This window comes from Chiloscyllium plagiosum, unplaced genomic scaffold (genome assembly GCF_037043375.1).
Source record: "Chiloscyllium plagiosum isolate Xiang-an unplaced genomic scaffold, Cpla_swu_hap1 HiC_scaffold_20, whole genome shotgun sequence".
NCBI classification, from domain to species: Eukaryota; Metazoa; Chordata; class Chondrichthyes; order Orectolobiformes; family Hemiscylliidae; genus Chiloscyllium; species Chiloscyllium plagiosum.
Window position 1 is genome coordinate 53,760,500 of NW_028270158.1, and position 20,737 is coordinate 53,781,236.

General features: G+C 38.1%; 1 protein-coding gene across 2 annotated transcripts in view; it reads left to right on the plus strand.

The window, feature by feature from the left end:
- Positions 1 to 20,448, plus strand: part of LOC122560530 (actin-related protein 2/3 complex subunit 1A-B) — a 52,934-nt gene extending 32,486 nt beyond the window's left edge. For both annotated transcript variants that reach the window (XM_043711243.2, XM_043711244.2), the window contains 6 exons: positions 2,062 to 2,169; positions 7,186 to 7,398; positions 9,170 to 9,245; positions 9,996 to 10,189; positions 17,480 to 17,570; positions 20,042 to 20,448. In XM_043711243.2, coding sequence (XP_043567178.1) covers positions 2,062 to 2,169; positions 7,186 to 7,398; positions 9,170 to 9,245; positions 9,996 to 10,189; positions 17,480 to 17,570; positions 20,042 to 20,080 — 721 coding nt within the window. In that variant the 3' untranslated portion in view covers positions 20,081 to 20,448. The remainder of the gene's footprint in view (positions 1 to 2,061; positions 2,170 to 7,185; positions 7,399 to 9,169; positions 9,246 to 9,995; positions 10,190 to 17,479; positions 17,571 to 20,041) is intronic.
- Positions 20,449 to 20,737: the final 289 nt, after the last annotated feature.

Sequence of the window (20,737 nt, forward strand, 5' to 3'; positions counted from 1 at the left end):
TTTACTCATTCATATTATTTACATGTGCTGGCACTTCATCAAAATTTGTTTTGCATTCCTCAGAGGGACCTTTATTTAACATAAAAATGAATGGAAGAAAATTGGATCCTTTTTCTTTCTGTTAGCAATTACAGACCAGCTACAGTGTGTACATTCACTCATTATTCAGGTCATCTGCAGAGGGTGGGTGACATTGCTTCAATGTCAAATGTATTTTTAGTTATAGAGTTATTTTCATTGCTTTTTTTAAATTGGGTCAGGTTAGTTTTAATTTCCCAACTAATTTAAACAAAGATAGTTTAAACTGCTTAAATATATTTCCTTAGCGTTTTGTTGAGATCTGTGTAGGAAAAATACTTTGTAGAACAGAAGAATCTCTAAATACAACATTACAGAATACCGAGATTCCCAAATAGAGCAGTATTTAAATATTTTTGTTAAAACACTTTGTTTATATTTCTCCTCATTTGTGCTGACCTCTCCAGCTCATCTCCTGAATATGCTGACTCTTTCCTTTGCTGGCTTCATATATACTGGGTGGCCTCCATCACTATATTCTTCATAAATAAATAGTGAGTGTTGGTGGAATATTTGACCACTGTGTGTCCCGGTTAAATCATATTCATTCATATGCGTGCACTTTGCAGCAAAATCTATTGCCGTCTTTTGATCCTCTGTTAACCAAATCTGTGTATAGTGTAAACAATTGATGCTCTTCTGATAGTACTCTACTAGCAGGCACTGATCAAATATGGGACCTTCCTGATTTGTGCAGCTCTCTCGCTGCTTTATCTATTTAAGCAATCTAAGAAGTGTTCATCAAAATTTATCTAATGTTAATCGTTCTTCGAAAGTATAGGAATGGAAAAGATGCTGTAGTCCGGTTGTCTGATCCCTTTAAGTGAATACTTCTCAATCAACATTCACTTCAAGAATCTATCCAATTTCTCCTGAAAAGTTTCCAACTCCCCTTCCTCTGTGGGCAGTTTAGATTCCATCTTAAGCCCACATCCCAGTTCTGGAAATTGTGGCAATCTCAAATGTATAATGGCAGCTTGAATTCTTTATTATCTTAAGAATGCTTATTAATACCACCATAGAAACTTGCCTTCTGCACATAATCCCAAGGAATTCAGTCTTCCTTCATGGATCCAGTATCTTAAAAAAAAGATTTCAAATTAGTTACCCTTTTCTGTACTGTTTGCAAATTATGGATATCCTTGCTATGGTACACAATCTGGAGTTGCACTGTTTTTCAGTTGCAGCTATCGAAATGCCTTCTACATGTCCTTTTTAAATCTCTTGGTTCGTAGCTGAAGATTTAATGAACTTTTAATACTGATGAACACACTGTACTATTGATTGCAATGAGTTATCCATTAGTACTTTCAGATCCAGTTTATGTGTTGTATCTTAACAATATTTAGTTTTGCACTATTATGTTCATTTTCCTTCTCTTCTCACTACCTGATTTCTGGTCATCGACTCTGCTATTTTTAAACAGAGCCCTTTTGTGTGTTTTACTTCTGCAATTATGCCCCATCACTGCAAATTTGACATCATGTCTGCCCAACATGAGACCATGGTTTCCTACTGATTGTTTCATAAATAGTTCCTTTTGGATAATTTACAGCATATAAATTGTGTTGCTGCACAGCATCATGATTTGATATAGGTTTATGTCTGCAATTATTCAGAAGTTTTCTTGCATTCGCTTTCAAAGAAAGATGCTGAGCTCACATATGCTTTACTAATTGAGGGTAATTTACTTATTTACTAATCTCTGAGGCTGTTGTGGATCAAGTCTTCACGGCTTGCCCAGCACTAGCTAAAGTCTGGGAATTGAGCCTATCTGTCCTCTGGTCTTGGCTGTATCTTGCCCTCTTAAGTTATGTATTTTAAAATATTGAAGGCAATGGAATTCTGGCCACAGAGGGATTTCTAGACCCATGAATAGAACTTTCAAGGTTTTAATTTCATTTTTGGTAAAATTTATGCTCTATTTAAGCAAGAATGCATCTGCTAAGTGTTAACAAAATTAGCTGTAGTTCTCTGTCTTAGGTGGGTGAGTAAACACATCAAGAAGCCAATTCGTTCTACTATCCTTAGCCTCGACTGGCATCCCAATAATGTTTTACTGGCAGCAGGCTCGTGTGACTTCAAATGCAGGTGAGAGATGCTGCAGGTTGTATTTAAGATTTTTATATAACTTACTAATGTTAAAATTTGGCCAAATAATATAATACTGTACCAAAGTTTATTTCTTACAACTTCTTGTCTATGTTGAAGAAGCATATACTTATTTTCTATGAAAAGCTTTAAATGTAGATAACAATCCAATTTAAGAATCAAGTTTATGTCCCAAGTTTCGAGAGTCAAGTTTTGATTGTTATAATCACTTAACATTTTCCTTTAGGAGAAAAGATCATTCATTCGCTAGAAATCTGAACAGTTTTGCTCTTGATGTCCATAGCAATTATGCAAGATTGAAATGATTCTACCATCATTGCAGCTTCTGCCTGCATTACAGGTTTTCCCTCCACAGTTATTTTATTGTCATCCTATTTCAGTTCTCTTTTCCTGTATGATTTCTAATTCTTTCTGTTCTTTATCTAATTCTCTCTCAAATATCATTGTCTGTTTCAGTAACCACTTCTCATACAATAAATATCTTCCTGGTCTCCCTGTTATTTTCTTGGCACAAACTTATCAGAGAGGAAATAACTCTTTCCATTACTCTTCAAACCCTTTCAAAGCTTTGAGTATTTCTATGAGATCCCTTTAAACTTCTCTGCTCCAGTGAATGCAACATAGTCATCAAACTAAATAATCTCATACTGTTACAATTTGTGAATACATAATGCACCATCTTATGGCCTGTTATAATTTCCCAATAGCATTCCCAAAGTGGCATAAATAATAGCTTCTACGATTTCACTAACAGCTGTATGTAAAGCTGAAACTTAAGTTTGGTTTCTTTCAGCCTATTATCCGTTATCCATAAATCTCTTGCTTCTTATGACTCTGTGACTCCTTCAGTCTGCTGAGAATCTAACAGTTCTACTGAGGTTTTTACAATATATGCTTCACATAATTTTCCATCTAATTGCTTAAGATTTCTTATTTCCTGAATTATGCCTCAAAGCATAATGATGAACATTAATTGCTGATTTAAACTCTTTGATTTTTTTTTTGCCATAATGTATACTACTGTGGAAGGTTTCCACTGTTTGAGGAATAAATAGGTTACAAAGGATAAATAGATGCTTTGAATTTTTCAAACAACATCTAATGTTGTGCATCACTTGATAATTATCTAATACAGTATTACCACTTACTTGAAAGTACATTAGATTGAGAAAGTATTATTTTATTTCTAATGAGCATTAGAAGTTAATATATTGAGTATCTTGAATGGAAAAGTGATAATAAAGTTAATAACTGAAATCTGTTACTTTAAATCTGAAATGAGACCAGAAAATGCAGTAAACAACCAACAGATCACATAGCATCTGTGGAAACTGAACAAAACAGCATTAACATTTCAAGTTGAGTTACCATCTTCCAGAACTGGAAATTGTTAAACCTACAGCTGGCTCTAAACAGAGACAGAGGAGGAAGGAACAAGAAAGAGGGTAACATATGACTGATTTAAATGACAAATTGAGATAGTAATGATACAACTAAAGAAACAAGATAGTTATAGGGATACACAACACGGAAGCAGACCCTTCGGTCAAACTTGTCCATGCCGACCAGATATCCTAAATAAATCTAGTCCCGTTTAGTCCATATTCACCTAAACTCATCCTATTCATGTACTCATCCAGATGCCTTTTAAATGTTGTAATTGTGCCAGCCTCCACCACTTCCTCTGGCAGCTTGTTCCATACACACACCACCTACTGTGTGAAAAAGTTGTCCCTTAGGTCCCTTTTAAATTGATTCTGAAGTAAATGGAGAAAGCAAAATTATTACCAACAGCTGCTGTCCAAATTGAATGTGGGGTTGCTTTCAACTTGAATTGAAAAAGTCATCAGCTTTGCTTCTAATTTCCACTCTTCCTCATGTTCACAAGACCCATCTCTGACATTTCCCTTCCTTAATGACTCTCTCCTTTTAGGATCATAGGCAATCAACTAATATTCATGGTAATCTGAATAACTCTCAGTTGCCTTCACTATACTTCCACTCACTCAGCTTTTATGCCATTCTTCCAGTTTCAGTGTCCTATATATCTGATCTGATGGCACCACCTTCTCTGAATGTGCTTCGCATAAGTCTTCCTGTTTCTTCACTAAAGATTTTCATTTCCTTCACTGTGGTTTACACCCCTCAGTAGTAGAAAGGGAGGACTGCAGATGATGGAGATCTGTGTCGAGAGTGTGGTGCTGGAAAAGCATAGCAGGTCAGGCAGCATCTGAGGAGCAGGGGAATTGACATTTCGGGCATAAGCCCAAGATGAAGAAGGGCTTATAACTGAAATGTTCATTCCCCTGCTCCTTGGATGCTGCCCGACCTGCTGTGCTTTTCCAGCACCCCACACTCAACCCCTCAGCAGTTTGCGTTCTATTTTTGGTACTTTTTTATGTCTTTCCTCGAAGATTGTGGTTTCCATAGAATTATGTAAAATGTGTAACACAGAAACAGACCATTTCGCCTGATTGATCGATGTCACTTATGCTCCATGTGAACTCACTCCTCCTCCTCCTCTTCTCACTTAACCTATACAAACTTCTTTTTTTGTCTCCCTCATTTTTTTAACTAGTTTCTCCTTATGCATTAGTTGTTTTATTTTCCTACTTGATCAGATAGTATGCACCATTCTTTAATTGATTTCATGTCAGCTTAATTACAAGTAGCAGTTACTGAAAGCAGAAAATAACACTAAATAACACAACTCATCCAGTTTGAACCACAGCTATGGATGAGTCCGCTTTTTTCATTTACACTTCTGGAATCATCTTTTTCTTTCTTTACTTGTCCCTTTACCATTTGGAGGCATAGAAGCAGCTAATTTGGTCAGGTAGGTTTGGGCTTCAAATCTAAGGAAGTGATATGTTGCCCTTAGACAGGGTCCAGAGGAAATTTGCAAGGATGATCCCAGGAATGAAGGGCTTGGTTGAGGAGTGGTTGAGGGCTCTGGGTTTGGAAGCATGAAAGGGATCTCATTGAAACTTAGAGTATTGAGAAGCCTGGATAAAGTGAATGTGGAGATGCTTCCACAAGTAGGAGAGACGAAGACCTGAGAGCACAGCTTCAGTGAAGGGACAACTCATTAGAACTGAAATGAAGAATTTCTCCAGTCAGTGTAGTGAATCTGTGGAATTCATTACCACAGAAGGCTGCACAGGCCAGGTCGTTGTGTGTTTAAGGCAGAGAGCTTCATGTTTAGTAAGGAGACCAAGGGTTACAGGGCTACTGGGTTGGGAAATATATCAGCCATGATAGAATAAGCAAACTCATCGGGACAAGTGGCCTAATTTCGCTGCTAAATCTTACGGTGTTATGTTGTGGTTTAAATTCCACACAAGCGTCCTCCTATTCCATTTATCTTAGCCTGCCCTTTAGCTCTTTATTTCTTTCTCCCTCCTGGAGACATTATAAGAAATTCCTCCTAAATTGTTTTTTAATCAACTCAAAATTATTTTCAATTTATGCCCCCTTTGTTGTGTTGGAATTCCATCTTTCACAAGACTTCACATTTGACATATCCTCCTCTACAATTTTTGCCACCTGCAGCATGACATTGTTGTGTTTAAGTATGTATTCAAAACCAGGACTGGCCAGAAAGATGATGGTGTTGGAAAAAGAGAATAATATTTTAAACTAGTTTTTCAATTTAAATGTTGACATTATAAAAGTTTATGATATGACTAAAATTAGTGCTTTGAGTTATCAAACAAATTATAGCATAAGAAATATTAAAGGGTTTTTAAGTTTTTATTTTAAAGTTTTAGAATTGGGAAAGTTTAAATTGTCCAGATACACAATGTTTAAGATTTAAATCAGCACAAGTCAGTTTCTCATGGTGTTGATCTCAGAGTCAAGGCAAAGCAAATTTCCTCCAGTGTTTTAGTGATGCTGTTGTTATTGAAACAGAAGGAAGCCATTCAAGCCTTTGTGTCTATACAGTCTTTCTGCAAGTGAATTGTGCTGCTGTAATTGTGACCGTGTTACAGCTGTAAAACAGGGAAGTTCCTGCTGAGAAACCTATATGGAGGAATGAGTAAATGCTGATATCCAAATAAGATGTGCACAACAAACTTAATATATTGTTGGTTATCAAGAGTCGGAAAAGATTAAATAGTAGCAACTAAATATTTTAACAGAAGTGACAAATTAATTTTGCAAATTTTTCATACAGGTATTGCTTTAATTTGACTTTTATGGGTTCTGATACCTTTAATCAGTGAAAACCAGTTTAACAGGTAATGTTAGTTGAAAATTTCTAAAAGCCCTTGCATAAGCACAGTGATCTCATACATTTTACCTGCTGACTTAAAGCAGGAATATTAACAACAATATAACACCTTTAAAGTAGTTATATTTTCCAGGATGCTTCACAGGCATTACAAAACAAAACTTGGCACTGAAACACTGGAGGGAGTCTACAGTGGTGGTAGTGAAGGAGTGTTGGGGCTGTCACTATATGTATGGAAACTGACCTTGTCATATTGGGTGATATCATTGAAAGGCAGCATTAGGTAAGAAAAAGGACATATAAGGGATAGGTCCTTGGGACACACCAAAGGATTTAGAAAAGAAGTTAGATGGGCAAGAAGAGAAACCCCCATGATTGTGTGACCACCTGTCTCAATGACTGTGTACAAGGATGAGGAAGGTTCATTTGCCTTTGTCACCAGGGTTGAAACCAGTCACCAGTATCATTTCTGGTATAATGGCAGGGGCATAATCCTAATTAAAAGGAACCAAACATGGAGTTCTAGGAAAGATGAGAATGAGATTTTAGGACCAATAGTACATTCAAAAGCAAGGATGCATTACAGTAAACACTTGCATTTTATGAGCACATTATTTTACAAGCAAATCTGACTTGCACCAAATACTTTGTAATGCATCAGTAGATTTTCTGATGCCATTTTACCTTTTATATGTCGATGCAGAATGTGATTAACCCTCCTTCAGCAATCCTTCTGACAATTCCATTTCTGTTTTCTTCAGAGTTTTTTCTGCTTACATCAAAGAAGTAGACACAAAGCCTTCTCCCACACCTTGGGGTTCCAAAATGCCTTTTGGACAAATGATGGCAGAATTTGGGGGTGCCGGTAGTGGTGGTTGGGTCCACAGTGTTTCTTTCTCTGCCACAGGAAATCGCCTGGCATGGGTCAGCCACGATAGCACTGTATCTGTTGTCGATGCTGCTAAAAATATGACGTAAGTGCCATTGTGTCTCTGATTTTCCAGTAAAAGAAGGATCGTACTCGCCTCCAAAACCATAATTTGAAGAATATTAACAACAGCAACAGAAAAATAGGCTTTGAATCTAAGCTTTTTTGTGAATCGCCACTTCTTTGACTTTTATTTCAGACATGCATAGCGATTTTGATACTTCGATACTGTAATTGTGTCCTGTAATGTCAATCTTGGCATCCTTCATAGTGTTTCATTGCATTGATTAATTGAGGTTACTTTGCATGTGATTGCAGGATTCAACTGTAGTCAAATTTGATATTATATTTGGCCTGTTATAATTCAGTTTGGCAATTATGGAAAGAAAATGTGTTTCTGCAAAGTAAATCTGCATTAATTGCACTGTTTGTTTTGAATACAGAGGGTTATTATTCTTCCAGTTTCTGTGTTCCCAAACAAAGTATTGGAATTGATTTTGAATTGCGTTGTTGAATTTTACAGTTTGTTCATGTGTAATTCATGTTTGTACCACATGGTGTCAGTAGAATGCCTTGTAAACTCGCACAGCCTGTTGATGCCAGATATGAACTTGAAAAAGCAATTTTAATTTTATTTTTAACCCTTTAAGTAGGTTCTTCTTTCTTATTTACCTGTTTCTAAGCTGTTTAAAGTGTCAACTTAAACCCAAGAGTCATTCCATTCTGAACAATAGTCAATGCAGCTTCAGCATTGACGTTAAATAATTGTGCCGCAGGCTAGAAAATTGACAGTCTGTCTTTTAGTATTGTTCCTAGGATCTGTAAGGTTACTATAAAATCTCATCTTCCAAATCTTTGTAATGATGCAATTTTAGTAAGTGACATCACTTGAGTGGTGGGCAGAGAATGAGATTCTGCTTCAAGAGTCTCCATCTCATTGATGGTGATGATTAAAGTTAACTTTATTTTTAAATTAAAATATTTGACAGGAATATAACTTTGTTCAATACAAGCAAGACAACTTTTTTGCCATCTGTATGCAATCACAGAGCTTAGTACTCCAAAGATGTACAGCATAGATGAATTGGCCCTGGTAAATTGCCCATAGTGTTCGGGGATATGTAGGTTAGATGCATTAGTCAGGGGAAATGTAGAGTAATAAGGTGGGGAATGAGGCTGGGTGGGTTACTCTTCGGAGGGTCGATGTGGACTTGTTGGGCCAAATGGCCTGTTTCAACACGAGGCATTCTCTGATTCTATTAAAACAGAATCACATTAACAGACTCTTAATATGAGACTGATCTGTTTGGTTCAATGCTGAAATTAAAGAAATGTCAATTCGGTCCTTTATTATATTTTCCTAGTGTAGTGTAGTCATATAAACTGGCAAGTGCCTGTTGTGTCCTGAATTACCTAAGATCGACTGAAAGTGGTTTGACTGTCTACGTTTATCTTCAATTCCTCTTGATTAGAGACAGGAGAAAAAACAACCAGAGCTTCTGCTCCTGAACACACCAGTGACCTCAGTAGGAAAATATGCATGTGTGTATGCCTAGCAAAAAGCAGAATGTTAACCTTGTGATGCTTTCCTTAGCTGAACAATCAACTAGTACATCCTACCTGGCTGCACTGTTATCACAGGATTAGCCATGTCCTCAGATTGCTATCATAATAAGGGCTTGTACCTTCAGGAGAAAAGTTAGGTGAATGGTTTTAGCTAAAATGGTGTTAATTCTTTCAGATGGAGAATAGAAGGGAAATAGATGATTAACTACTGGTTAAGGAAGCATATAAGTGAATTGTATCTTTTTTTATAGGGTTTCTCAAACGAAGACCGAATTTCTTCCTCTCTTGAGTGTGATTTTTGTCTCTGAGAATAACATAGTGGCAGCAGTGAGTACAACCTGATTTCATGATACAAACATCTGAGAATGATTCAAGCTTCTACATTGTATAATCGCACACTGTCTTAAAAGTCTTGAGTATAGTCTTTGCCAGCATGTCCACTTTTTTGTACTGAGATATCAAAGTTGGAGTGAGGATCCAATCTGACACTGATAAATCAAAGGAAAATTATATCCCTTAGGGTATACAACTCATCACTGTTCCCTGGACCAGGGAGGAAGGCGGTGAGGATGAAGAGATTTAGCCTGTTGTATTATTAGGAGAAGTGAACATCATGTATCATGTCATTTCATATCATATAGGGTGTTTGATTTGCACTCGGCCAGGATGTCACCCATGACAAGTCCAGTGACAGTTTTGTCTAGGCTTCCACATTACTATTTACAACCAAAAGGCTATAACCATTTGGGATACCTTATCCCAGTGCAGATGAAAGCCTTTACATCTAATGTGAGAAAACTAAGGAAGAGGAGGAAGGTAAAGCACTGTGATCCCACTAGCAGTATTGCTTGTCGATGCTCTCTTTAAAGTAAGATTGTTGAACATGAATATTTTAAGTGTGTATCAAATTGACCTGACTGTTTTTAATAAGATTCTACTTGCTTTACTGAACACAGATTAAAGTAAATTCATGTGTTAGCACAGAGGATCTAATTTTGGATTCTAAAATAGTGCACATTTGTCCATGCTAAGCATAACATTGGATAGCTTGTTCTACAGCTTTCTGTGTCTCTGTAGGGCCATGATTGCTGTCCGATGCTGTTCATGTATGATGATCGTGGTTCTTTGACCTACATTTCCAAGCTAGACATTCCAAAGCAGAGCATTCAGCGCAACATGTCTGCCATGCAGCGCTTCCACAATCTGGATAGAAGGGCAACCACAGAGGATCGAAATACCACGCTTGAGACTCTCCACCAGAACAGTATCACGTAAGTTTGAGAAAGTCAAGTTAACAGTTTTGCAACCAAACTCCCTTGAAGCCCCATTTGCATATAATATTTTGTTGAGCTGAGTTTTCAATAGTGCTTGTCAAAATACATTTAATTTAAAAAGTGGATAGAACTCTGTGGGAAGCTAGGGAAGTGATTGCTGGGCCCCTTGCTGAGATATTTGTATCATCAATAGTCACAGGTGAGGTGCCGGAAGACTTAGGTTGGCTAACGTGGTGCCACTGTTTAAGAAAGGTGGTAAGGACAAGTCAGGGAACTATAGACCAGTGAGCCTGACATCGGTGGTGGGCAAGTTGTTGGAGGGAATCCTGAGGGACAGAATGTACATGTATTTGGAAAGGCAAGGACTGATTAGGGATAGTCAACATGGCTTTATGTGTGGGAAGTCATGTCTCACAAACTTGAGATTTTTGAAGAAGTAACAAAGAGGATTGATGAGGACAGAACAGTGGACATGATTTAAGTGGACTTCAGTAAGGCATTCAACAACGTTCCCCATGGGACACTGGATAGCAAGGTTAGATCTCATGGAATACAGGGAGATCTAGCCATTTGGATACAGAACTAGCTCAAAGATAGAAGACAGAGGGTGGTGGTGGAGAGTTGATTTTCAGACTGGTGGCCTGTGACCAGTGGAGTGCCACAAGGATCAGTGCTAGGTCCACTATTTTTCATCATTTATCTAAATGATTTGGATGTGAGCATAAGAGGTATAGTTAGTAAGTTTGCAAATGACACCAAAATTGGAGGTGTAGTGGACAGTGAAGAGGGTTACCTCAGATTACAATGGGATCTTGATCAAATGGGCTAATGGGCTGCGAAGTGGCAGATGGAGTTTAATTGAGATAAATGTGAGGTGCTGCATTTTGGGAAAGCAATTCTTAGCAGGACTTATACACTTAGTGGTAAGGTCCTAGGGAGTGTTGCTGATCAAAGAGACCTTGGAGTGCAGGTTCATAGCTCCTTGAAAGTGGAGTCGCAGGTAGATAAGACAGTGAAGATTATGTTTGGTATGCTTTCCTTTATTGGTCAGAGTATTGAGTACAGGAGTTGGGAGGTCATGTTGCAGCTGTACAGGACATTGGTTAGGCCACAGTTGGAATATTGCGTGCAATTCTGGTCTCCTTTCTATCAGAACGATGTTGTGAAACTTGAAAGGGTTCAGAAAAGATTTACGAGGATATTGTCAGGATTGGAGGATTTGAGCTAAACGGAGAGGTTGAATAGGTTACAGCTGTTTTCCCTGGAGCATTGAAGGCTGAGGGGTGACCTTATAGAGGTTTATAAAATCATGAGGGCATGGATATGATAAATGGACAAAGTCTTTTCCCTGGTGTGGGGGAGCTCAGAACTAGAGGGCATAGGTTTAGGGTGAGCGGGGAAATATAATAAAGAGACTTAAGGGGCAACCTTTTCACACAGAGGGTAGCACATGTATAGAATGAGCTGCCAAAGGAAGTGGTGGAAGCTAGTACAATTGCAACATTTAAGAGGCATCTGGATGAGTATATGAATAGGAAGGGTTTGGAAGGATATGGGCCGGGTGCTGGCAGGTGGGACTAGATTGGGTTGAGATATTTGGTTGGCATGGACAGGTTGGACCAAAGGGTCTGTTTCCATGCTGTACATCTCTACGACTCTAAGTGCTTATAGGTCCTAATAAAGGCAAAATACTTGATGCTGGAAACTTAGGTCATCTTCACATTCTGATGGGTCATATTGGGCTCTAGATATTAACTCTGTGTGTTTCTCTCTCCCCATACTGCCTGACCTCCTGAGTATCTCCTCCATCCCCTGTGAAATGTTTATAGGCGTTTTCTGGTTCGGAAATGTCATCTCCAGCAGTTTGACGAGTTCCTTGCCAGATGGATGGCACAGTGGCTCAGTGGTTAGCACTGCTGCCTCACAGCACCACAGGTTGGATTCCCGCCTTGGTCGACTGTCTGTGTGAAGTTTGCATATTCTCCCTGAGTCTGCATGAGTTTCCTCAGGGTGCTCCGGTTTCCTCCCACAGTCCAAAAGAGATGTGCAGGTCAGGTGAATTGGCCATGCTAAATTTCCCATAGTGTTAGCTGCATTAGTCAGGGGTATATATTTCAGGTAGGAGAGTGGGTCTGGATGGGTTACTCTTTGGAGAGTTGGTGTGGACTTGTTGGGTCAAAGGGCCTGTTTCCATACAGTAGGGAATCTAACCTAATCAGCTAGAACACCTCACTTCAATGATGTTGAGTTTCACCTGTTCTTATTGCTGCTCCAGCTCAGCAGAGCCCATGAGATGGCAACAAGCAAAATACAACATTGACTCATTTATCTCCACGTGGAACTGATACCTAGCAATATTGGCATTACTGTATTAAAATGGAGCAGATTGTGTTATCCGTCTTTTTTCTGCTAGTTGGATTATAATGTATATTGCGATAGGAAGACAGATGGGAGAAATGACAGAAATTTAAAGGGACGACTGAGATTACCAAAAGAAAGGGTTTTCTAACTTGAATTCTGAACTTCTTAAATAGAATTGTGATTATTTAATGCTTAAACTTCTTATTTTGTGGATTTACCCAAATTATCAGTGTCCATTATCATGATCATCGGTTCTCTGCTTGCAGGCACTCTCAGTGCCATAACGTCCAGTATAAGTAGGGTAAGGAGACAAGTCCTGAATCCAACTGAACTGAAACGGGAACAAAAAAAGGAATTGCTGGAAAAGCTCAGCAGATCTGGCGACATCTGTGGAGAGAAATCAGACTTAATTCTGGTTGTGAGGAAGGGTCACATTGGATCTGAAATGTTAACTCTGATTTCCCTCCACAGATGCTGCCAGACCTCCTGAGCTTTCTGTTTTTGGTTCTGATTGACAGCATCCACAGTTTGATCAGTTGGCTCCAATCTGATCCATACCAGTCAACCAACCAGCTCGATTAATCAGTCCCCTAACGAGTCTGACCTTTGCATGCATATTTTCATTCCAGAGCTGAGTAGTGATACTAATGGTTCCAATTTTCTTTCCATCACATTATTGATCAGGAATCTCTGCTTTCATTCTTGCAATTGGTGAATGTTGGAAGTTGATACTCAATCAGTTTAGCCATGTTACAAGCATACATTCCTTAGCCATTAAATCCTGGAGTGAGGCTTGAATCTGAGCTTCTAGCTCAGACATGGGTATGCTATCCATTACGTCAATAAACATTTGCATGTAGAAATGTATAGCAAAGTTTCAAATTTATTTTTAAAAACTTAAGTTTTGCAAAAATATGCAGACTGAAATCTTTGCAATTTTTATGGTTAACTTTTTTGATGAGCAAACAACCAGATCTGAGTCATAGGAAGGTGAGTGCTCAATTGTTGTGATCTTTACTTCTGTTCCAAGATATGTTTGTAAGACCAATATTCAGGCACCCAATGTCATAAGTGGTATGGATTTCAAATGCTAGCAGACAAAACAAACGATTATTTGTACAAGAAGCAGTTTCAAGTCAATTTTTTAAGTTGAAACTTAATTTTTGGAATTTACTAAACACCTTTGAGGTTCTGTAACCAAGTCATTTTTTCCGTGAGGAGCTGGTTGTGATTGAATCCATGGAGAATTAACTGGATTGACAGGAATGTATTGGATGACACTACAGTTCTTTCCTATTCCATTTTTCTAACTGAAGTACTAGAGAGATTTAGACAAACCCCGTGAATCCATTTTCGATCTCTAGCTTTTACCTGTAATTGGATGCATGAAAAAGGTTTTAGGGGAATCAATTAACTTTTTCTGATGTTCAACGTGCTGGTCCAGGACCATGATGATTGAATTCTAAGTGGCATTAACAATAGTAGGCATTGGCTGCAATATAAAAATATAAAAAGTGTGCAGTACAAAAGGAAGATGAAAAATACATATCTTAAAGAGCAGGATTTAAAGTGAAACCACTGTTGTTTTATTAATACCTTGCCTTGCATCTTCAACTGTAGCGAATATTGTAGCTCTAAAAGTTTTTGGTGTCCAGATATTTCTGTCAGATGTTTGTTGCCATAAGGTATTTTGTCCGTAGCGAGAGAGTTCTTCAGTCACCTATCTATCCCCCTTCTCTGTCAAAGGCTGGTCCATGAAATACAGGCTTGTTTGCGCATTTGTATAATTGAGTTCATTCTTTCCAAGCTTAGTTATTGCAGGTAATATCCTTCATCTCCAATATATGAAGGGAGATAAAGATTTCTTTAAGACTAACTGGCTGGGGTTTGTGTCTTTTAATGAAAGTGTTTTGTTTTTGTTCCATGTTTATTTTGTGAAGCTTGACTACTGTGTGGTCAGCTAATTGCTGTAACAATTTTAAGTCTCTGTTTTTCTTCCTTAAAACCGTCTTCATCCGTGAAGGTCCCAGGTATTAAAATCAAATGGTGGAATTCAAAAAGCAGTCCCATATTTTATCACTAGAGTGAAGCTGTTTTGTTCATCTTTCATCATCTAGCTTAGTGTTAATCTTTGCAGCATTATATGCCTTTTCATTCAATTTCATACCAACTTTAAGATCCTTTGTTAACCACAGATTTATCCTTCTCTGAATCTTTCTTTCTCAATGAAATCTATCTTTCGGAACGGGACTCAGCCATTCAGTTTTTCGAGCCTCCTCTGCCTTTCAATGAGATTATGCTGATCTGTGGCCTAACTCCATTTCCTTGCATTTGGCCTATACTCCTTTAATACTTTTGCTTAACAAAAGTTGACTTATTTCAGATTTGACATTAACTAATTGCACATCAACTGCCATTTGTGGCAGAGTTCTTCACCCTTTGTGTGTAAAATTGCTTCCTAACATCTCTTGTGCACAGTTTACCCCTAATTCACACTGTCCTCTAGTTCTAGAATATCCAAGCAATGGAAACAATTTATCTATCCTGACTTTTCCTGTTAATATAGTCATAGAGCTGTGCACCCTGGAAGCAGACTCTTCGGTCCAACTCATCCCTGCTGACCAGGTATCCTAAATTACTCTGGTCCCATTTGCCAGCCTTTGGCCCATATCCCTCTAAACCCTTCCTATTTGTGTACCCATCCAGATGCCTTTTAAATGTTGTAATTGTACCAGCCTCCACCACTTCCTTCGGCAGCTCATTCCACACCTACACCACCCTCTGCAAGAAAAAGTTGCCCCTTAGGTCCCTTTTAAATCTTGCCCCTCTCATCTTAAACTTGTGCCTTCTAATTTTGGACTCCACTTCCCTGGGGAAAAGACCTTGGCTATTCACACTATCCATGCCCCTTATATTTTTATAAACTTCTACAAGGTCACCCATCAGTCTCTGATGCTCCAGGCAAAATAGCCCCGGACTCTTCCTATAGCTCAAATCCTCCAACCCTGGTAACATTCTTGTAAATCTTTTCTGAATCCTTTCAAGTTTCACAACATTCTTGCTGTAGCTGGGAGACCAGAATTGAACACACAAGTGGCCTAACCAATGTCCTAGAGCAGCCGCAGCATTGCCTCCCAACTCCTATATTCAGTGCACTATAAAGGCAAGCATGCCAAGAAGTCTTCCTCACTATTCTGTCTACCAGCGACTCTACTTTCAAGGAACTATGAACCTGCATCCAAGGTCTTTTGTTCAGGAGCACTCTGCAGGACCTTGCTCTGGTTTGCCTTACTAAAATGCAGCACCTCACATTTAACTAAATTAAACTCCATCTGCCACTTTTCAGCCCATCTGATCAAGATCCTGTTATACTCTGAGGTAACCTTCACTGTTTGCTACATCACCAATTTTGGTGTCATCTGCAAACTGCTAAACCATATCTCCAATATCTTGAAGACTTTGATCAGATCACCCCTTAACCGTTGAAATTCCAGAGAAACCAGGTCTAATTTTGCAGGGGCATGGCTAGAGCACATGGCTTGCCTGGTCAGAGTAGAGAAAGCTGCATTGAGCTCCAGTCAGACGGCATCCGAGAAGCAGGATGCTGTCTGACGGGCTGTCCTTCCTAAGGTGTGGTACCCAGATCTGGTGTTAGTACTGCAGGTGGGATCTAACCAGGTTCTTATGTAGCTGCAGCATAACTTCACCATCCTTATACTCCAGTCCTTGTGATATAAAGGTCAGCATTTTATTAGCTTGCTTGACTTTTTTTGCACCTGCTTGTGACATTTTAAAGATCCATGCACTTGAACTCCCAAGCTCTTTAGACATCTACTGTATTTAACATCATACCATATAGAAAGTACCCCAATCTATCATTTCTCGGTCCAAAATGGATATAACCTTACACTTACTTACATTGAACTCCATTTGTCATAATTTTGCATTTACTTAGTCTAGCAATATCCCTTTGTAATTTTATGCTATCATCTACACTGTCTACAATGCCACCTAACTTTGTTTTATCAGCAAATTTGGATGTATGACTTTCTCTGCCATTATCTAAGACGTTAATAAATCATGTATAATTGAGGACCTAACGCAGATGCTTGCGGGACACCACTAGTCATGTCCTGCTAATTTGAGTACCCATTATCCCTACTTTCTGTCGCCTACCACTCAACCAATTTTCCAGCCATGTCAATAATTTACCCTCAATTCTGCAGGCTTCTATCTTAGTTAACAGTCAGTTATGTGGGACTTCATCAAATGTCTTCAGCAAGTTCATATACACAATGTTCATAGACATTCCCCCGTCCACTACTCTCCAAAAGTAAAACTAAGATTTAGACATGACCTACCCGTCATGAATCCATGCCGGCTGTCCCCGATTAATTGAACATTTTCAAGGTGTTCAGTTACCCCATCTCTTGAAATGTCTACCACGGTGTATACATTTTTTATCTATTTCCCAGATCACATTAAAAAATGTGAGGGCACAGTTGGCTAATTATCTTTATTTAAAAGTTTACAAAACTAATTTAGGGCTCAAGTTTTTCAACCTTAATTAAATATATTAGTCTATGCAGCAGTGAAACAAACTATCTTTCGTTCTGAGAATATTAATTAATCCTATCTCATTGCACATTTTTATGTCTAAAATACTCTGCTAGTTAGTTCGTGTTGTATAATTCACAGTAACTTAATAGATTGGGTTAGATAAGGTGAGATGAGATGTGACATCACTTTGGAACATTACTACTATATGGATTTGTTGAATGGCTGGGGTTTTTGCTTTGTGCCCAAATGTAACATCAAGCCCACTATGTCGGAAGTAAAAAAAAACAGCTATTTGTAGATTCCTGATTTTTAACTGGACTGAAAAGTGTGTGTTATTTCTTTTGAATTCTGTTATTCTCTCCCCAGCCAAGTCTCGCTATATGAAGGTGATAAACGAGATTGTCGGAAGTTTTGCACTACTGGTATTGATGGCGCAATGACAATTTGGGATTTGAAGGTGAAGTCATGTTTATTTCAAGTAGTGTCGATTCTAACCACGTAAGGAATGTTCATAAGCAGTTTACAATGCGTGCATTTTTTAAAAACTCATGCAGTTGGAGTTGATACGAAAAACATTTCAAATGCACTGTTACCAGTTTCTTCAGAATTGCACTAAACTTTAGCGACTTGGACTGATTTAACAAGTGTCGGGTATTAACCTTAAAATTGTGTTGCCATCCTTGACACACTAAGCATCCAACTTTTGTGTAGGGTTCTTTTTCACTTGAATCAAGTTTGTCTTGTGCCCAAGATCTTAAAACAGACAGACAGTGTTGAAAATGTATCCATTACAGCTGTTAAAGGATAGAAAAGAACTGCTTGGCATTCTGACAAGTATATTTTGGAGAATAGCTGAGAGATTGAAATGTTTCGAATAATAACTTCTTTGAAGTAAAAATGGAGTGAAGAAAGGTGGACTGTCTTTAGACAGTCCGAAAGCACTTTGGAGCAAGTTGCTTACTTTGGTGCTTTTAACATTTGTTTTGTAGGCAAACATAGCCATCAGTTCATTCACAGAATCCCTCGAGCAGTTATAAAACAGTCTAATTAATCAATTTAGATGATGGTTGACTAGGCAGTTCACTGTTCCCCTCTGGTACTGAGCTTTGCAGTGCCATGAAATCTTTTGCATTACCTGACAAGCAGGCATGGCCTCAAATCAATTACTGTCTCAAGTACAACCTGGCCCCTCTGTACTTTAGTATCACTTATCAACTTGGTATGTGTTCACAAATCTTTTGTGTGGGTCTTGACCTTGTAACTTGACTGCGAGTGTGATCACTAATCAAAGAGATGAATTAAAAGTATCAGAAAAGGCACAGATTACTCTGTCTAAACACACAGGCAACTTCTGAAAGGACAAGAATTAATATTTAAGCCACAAGTCTGATTTTTTGTGTCCCCTATGGTGATTAGTTTGCTGATTTAGGGTTGAGGCGAATAACTTCCCTACAAAGGGAGGGAGATTTGTTTAAAATGTTGAGGTTCACTTTAATTGTAAGACCTAAATCATTTACAATTATAGATGGATTTAAAAGAGCCAATTGATTAGTTAAAGACGCATTCCTGGGACGGATGTTTTCACAAGTTTACAGAATTTGTTTATCATAACCAGTATGAAAGAAATAAAAGTAGTCTTTTCAGCCTATCCGTGTTTAGGACATCAATTCGCAACACTGGTTTGGCTGGGGGCAGGAGCCCTGTACCTCTGACTGAAATTCTTCTGTCTTAGATCTTCATTGTTGTGCATTGAACCATTAAAACCCAAACCTTATTAACACTTAGTAAACACCACTTTCTGTGCATGATCAAAAACATCTTGAATGCTAATTGAACTGTTTATGTATGAATAAGCCATAGTCATCATTGGTTTGGCTAGCTAGCTAGACTATGCATATTTCCTGATTAGTTTATTTAAAAGTACTCATCATCTTCATATCACTTTCTACTATTTCCTTATTTTTTTTTAATATGCTGATGCTTTGTTTTGTAAGATCATCTCTTTTTATAACAACTTGTGCCTCTTACCTTACCAATTCTATGTTTCTTTACCAAGACAATGTGCCGCCATACTGATATGTTGAGTTAGATTATATTGTATCATCGCTGACTGATTAATTATCATCCCAAATGATGCATGTGAATTTTCTCCAAAGTCTATTAATTTTCCTTACCTGCAAGAACCATGTGAAACCACAATAATTGTTAATACTTAAAACAAAGCTCAAACTTTCAAGACAGAGGAATACATGGTAGTCTATTATGTACATTACCACTTTAAAACACAGCTGTTTCTTTGAGTAAAAGCCTTTTTACCCCAGAGCACCTAAGTTTGTTTCAGCTTGAACATCCATTAAAGCAAAGCCCTTAATATGACCTGGCCCAAATAGTTTTCATTCCTACTGAGTCTATAATAAGTAGCCACAATTCAGCAAAATATAGAATAATTCTTCATTTGCTTAATCAAGTCATAATTATTTGTTATTAGAAAATAACTCAATCCTACAATTGGAGCAAGTCCAAATGGATTTGGTGGAGACCAGAAGGCAGATCTAATGATTTTATGGGCAACTATCCAGTAGTATCATTGGAATGCTGAAGTATACTTGAGGGACTGTAAATATTGTAAATACATAATTGATAAGAGACTATATTGGGGAGGGATTCATTTAGATTTCAGTGTTGATTCAGAAATCAAGTGACAGTTCAGGTTGCAGATATAATCATTAAGCTTCATTCTTTGAGCTGTTACATCTTTAACTTGTATGCTATACTGCTGACCTACTCATCCCTCTCTTCAAATTAGGATTCCCTCACCACAGGCAGATTTTATACTCTGAATTTTGTGCTTCCTTCTTCAACAATTTTATTTGGCTGTTCTTGTCTGCTGCAACCTTGCACTTACTTTGAACTCTTATTTGCTTTCAGTCTCTGGAATCCTCATTCCAAGGTGTGCGAATCATGTGAACAGAAGTCCTTGTGATCTAGCAAGACAAAACACATGAGAAAAGAAGAGCTTCCCCCCTGCCCTCCCAGCAGCAGCTGACCAGAGGCTGGTGAGAAAATCCTCAAAAGGAAATCAGGAAAGGCACTGAAAAATACTGAAATCAATGCTCCACTGCTTTATCATTCTGGGAATTGTTTTTTTTTGTTTCGTTTTTAAAGGAATTGGTTTGAAGTGGGTTCTTTTTTTCCTTTTTTCTTAGCTAAAGCTGCCTTCAAAGCAGTTTCTACGGCATTCTGAGGGACATGCCCTAATAAGGGTGATTATGTACACTAATTTAAGGGGACTTTTATGTAGTGTGTCTGCTAGAAAATAAACACTACAAAACTTGGCTGTTAATGTGCCTCTTTTTTTAACCATTTAAATGTTGCAAATGCAATAAGTTGCTGAAGAAGCAGTTGAAGGAAGTGTGCTTGTTTCTGGAGAATGATATATATACTCGTGTTAAAGAGGTGAGTACTGTACTGTCAGAGTACAAAGTATAACATGATGTGCCTGGTGATGGGTGATTCAATATCCTATTAACCTGATATTCGAGTGTGTGGATCTACAGAACTATAGGGCACAATCTGATAGTTTATTATTGGAATCTGGAGAGAACCAACCTGACATCCTTCCAC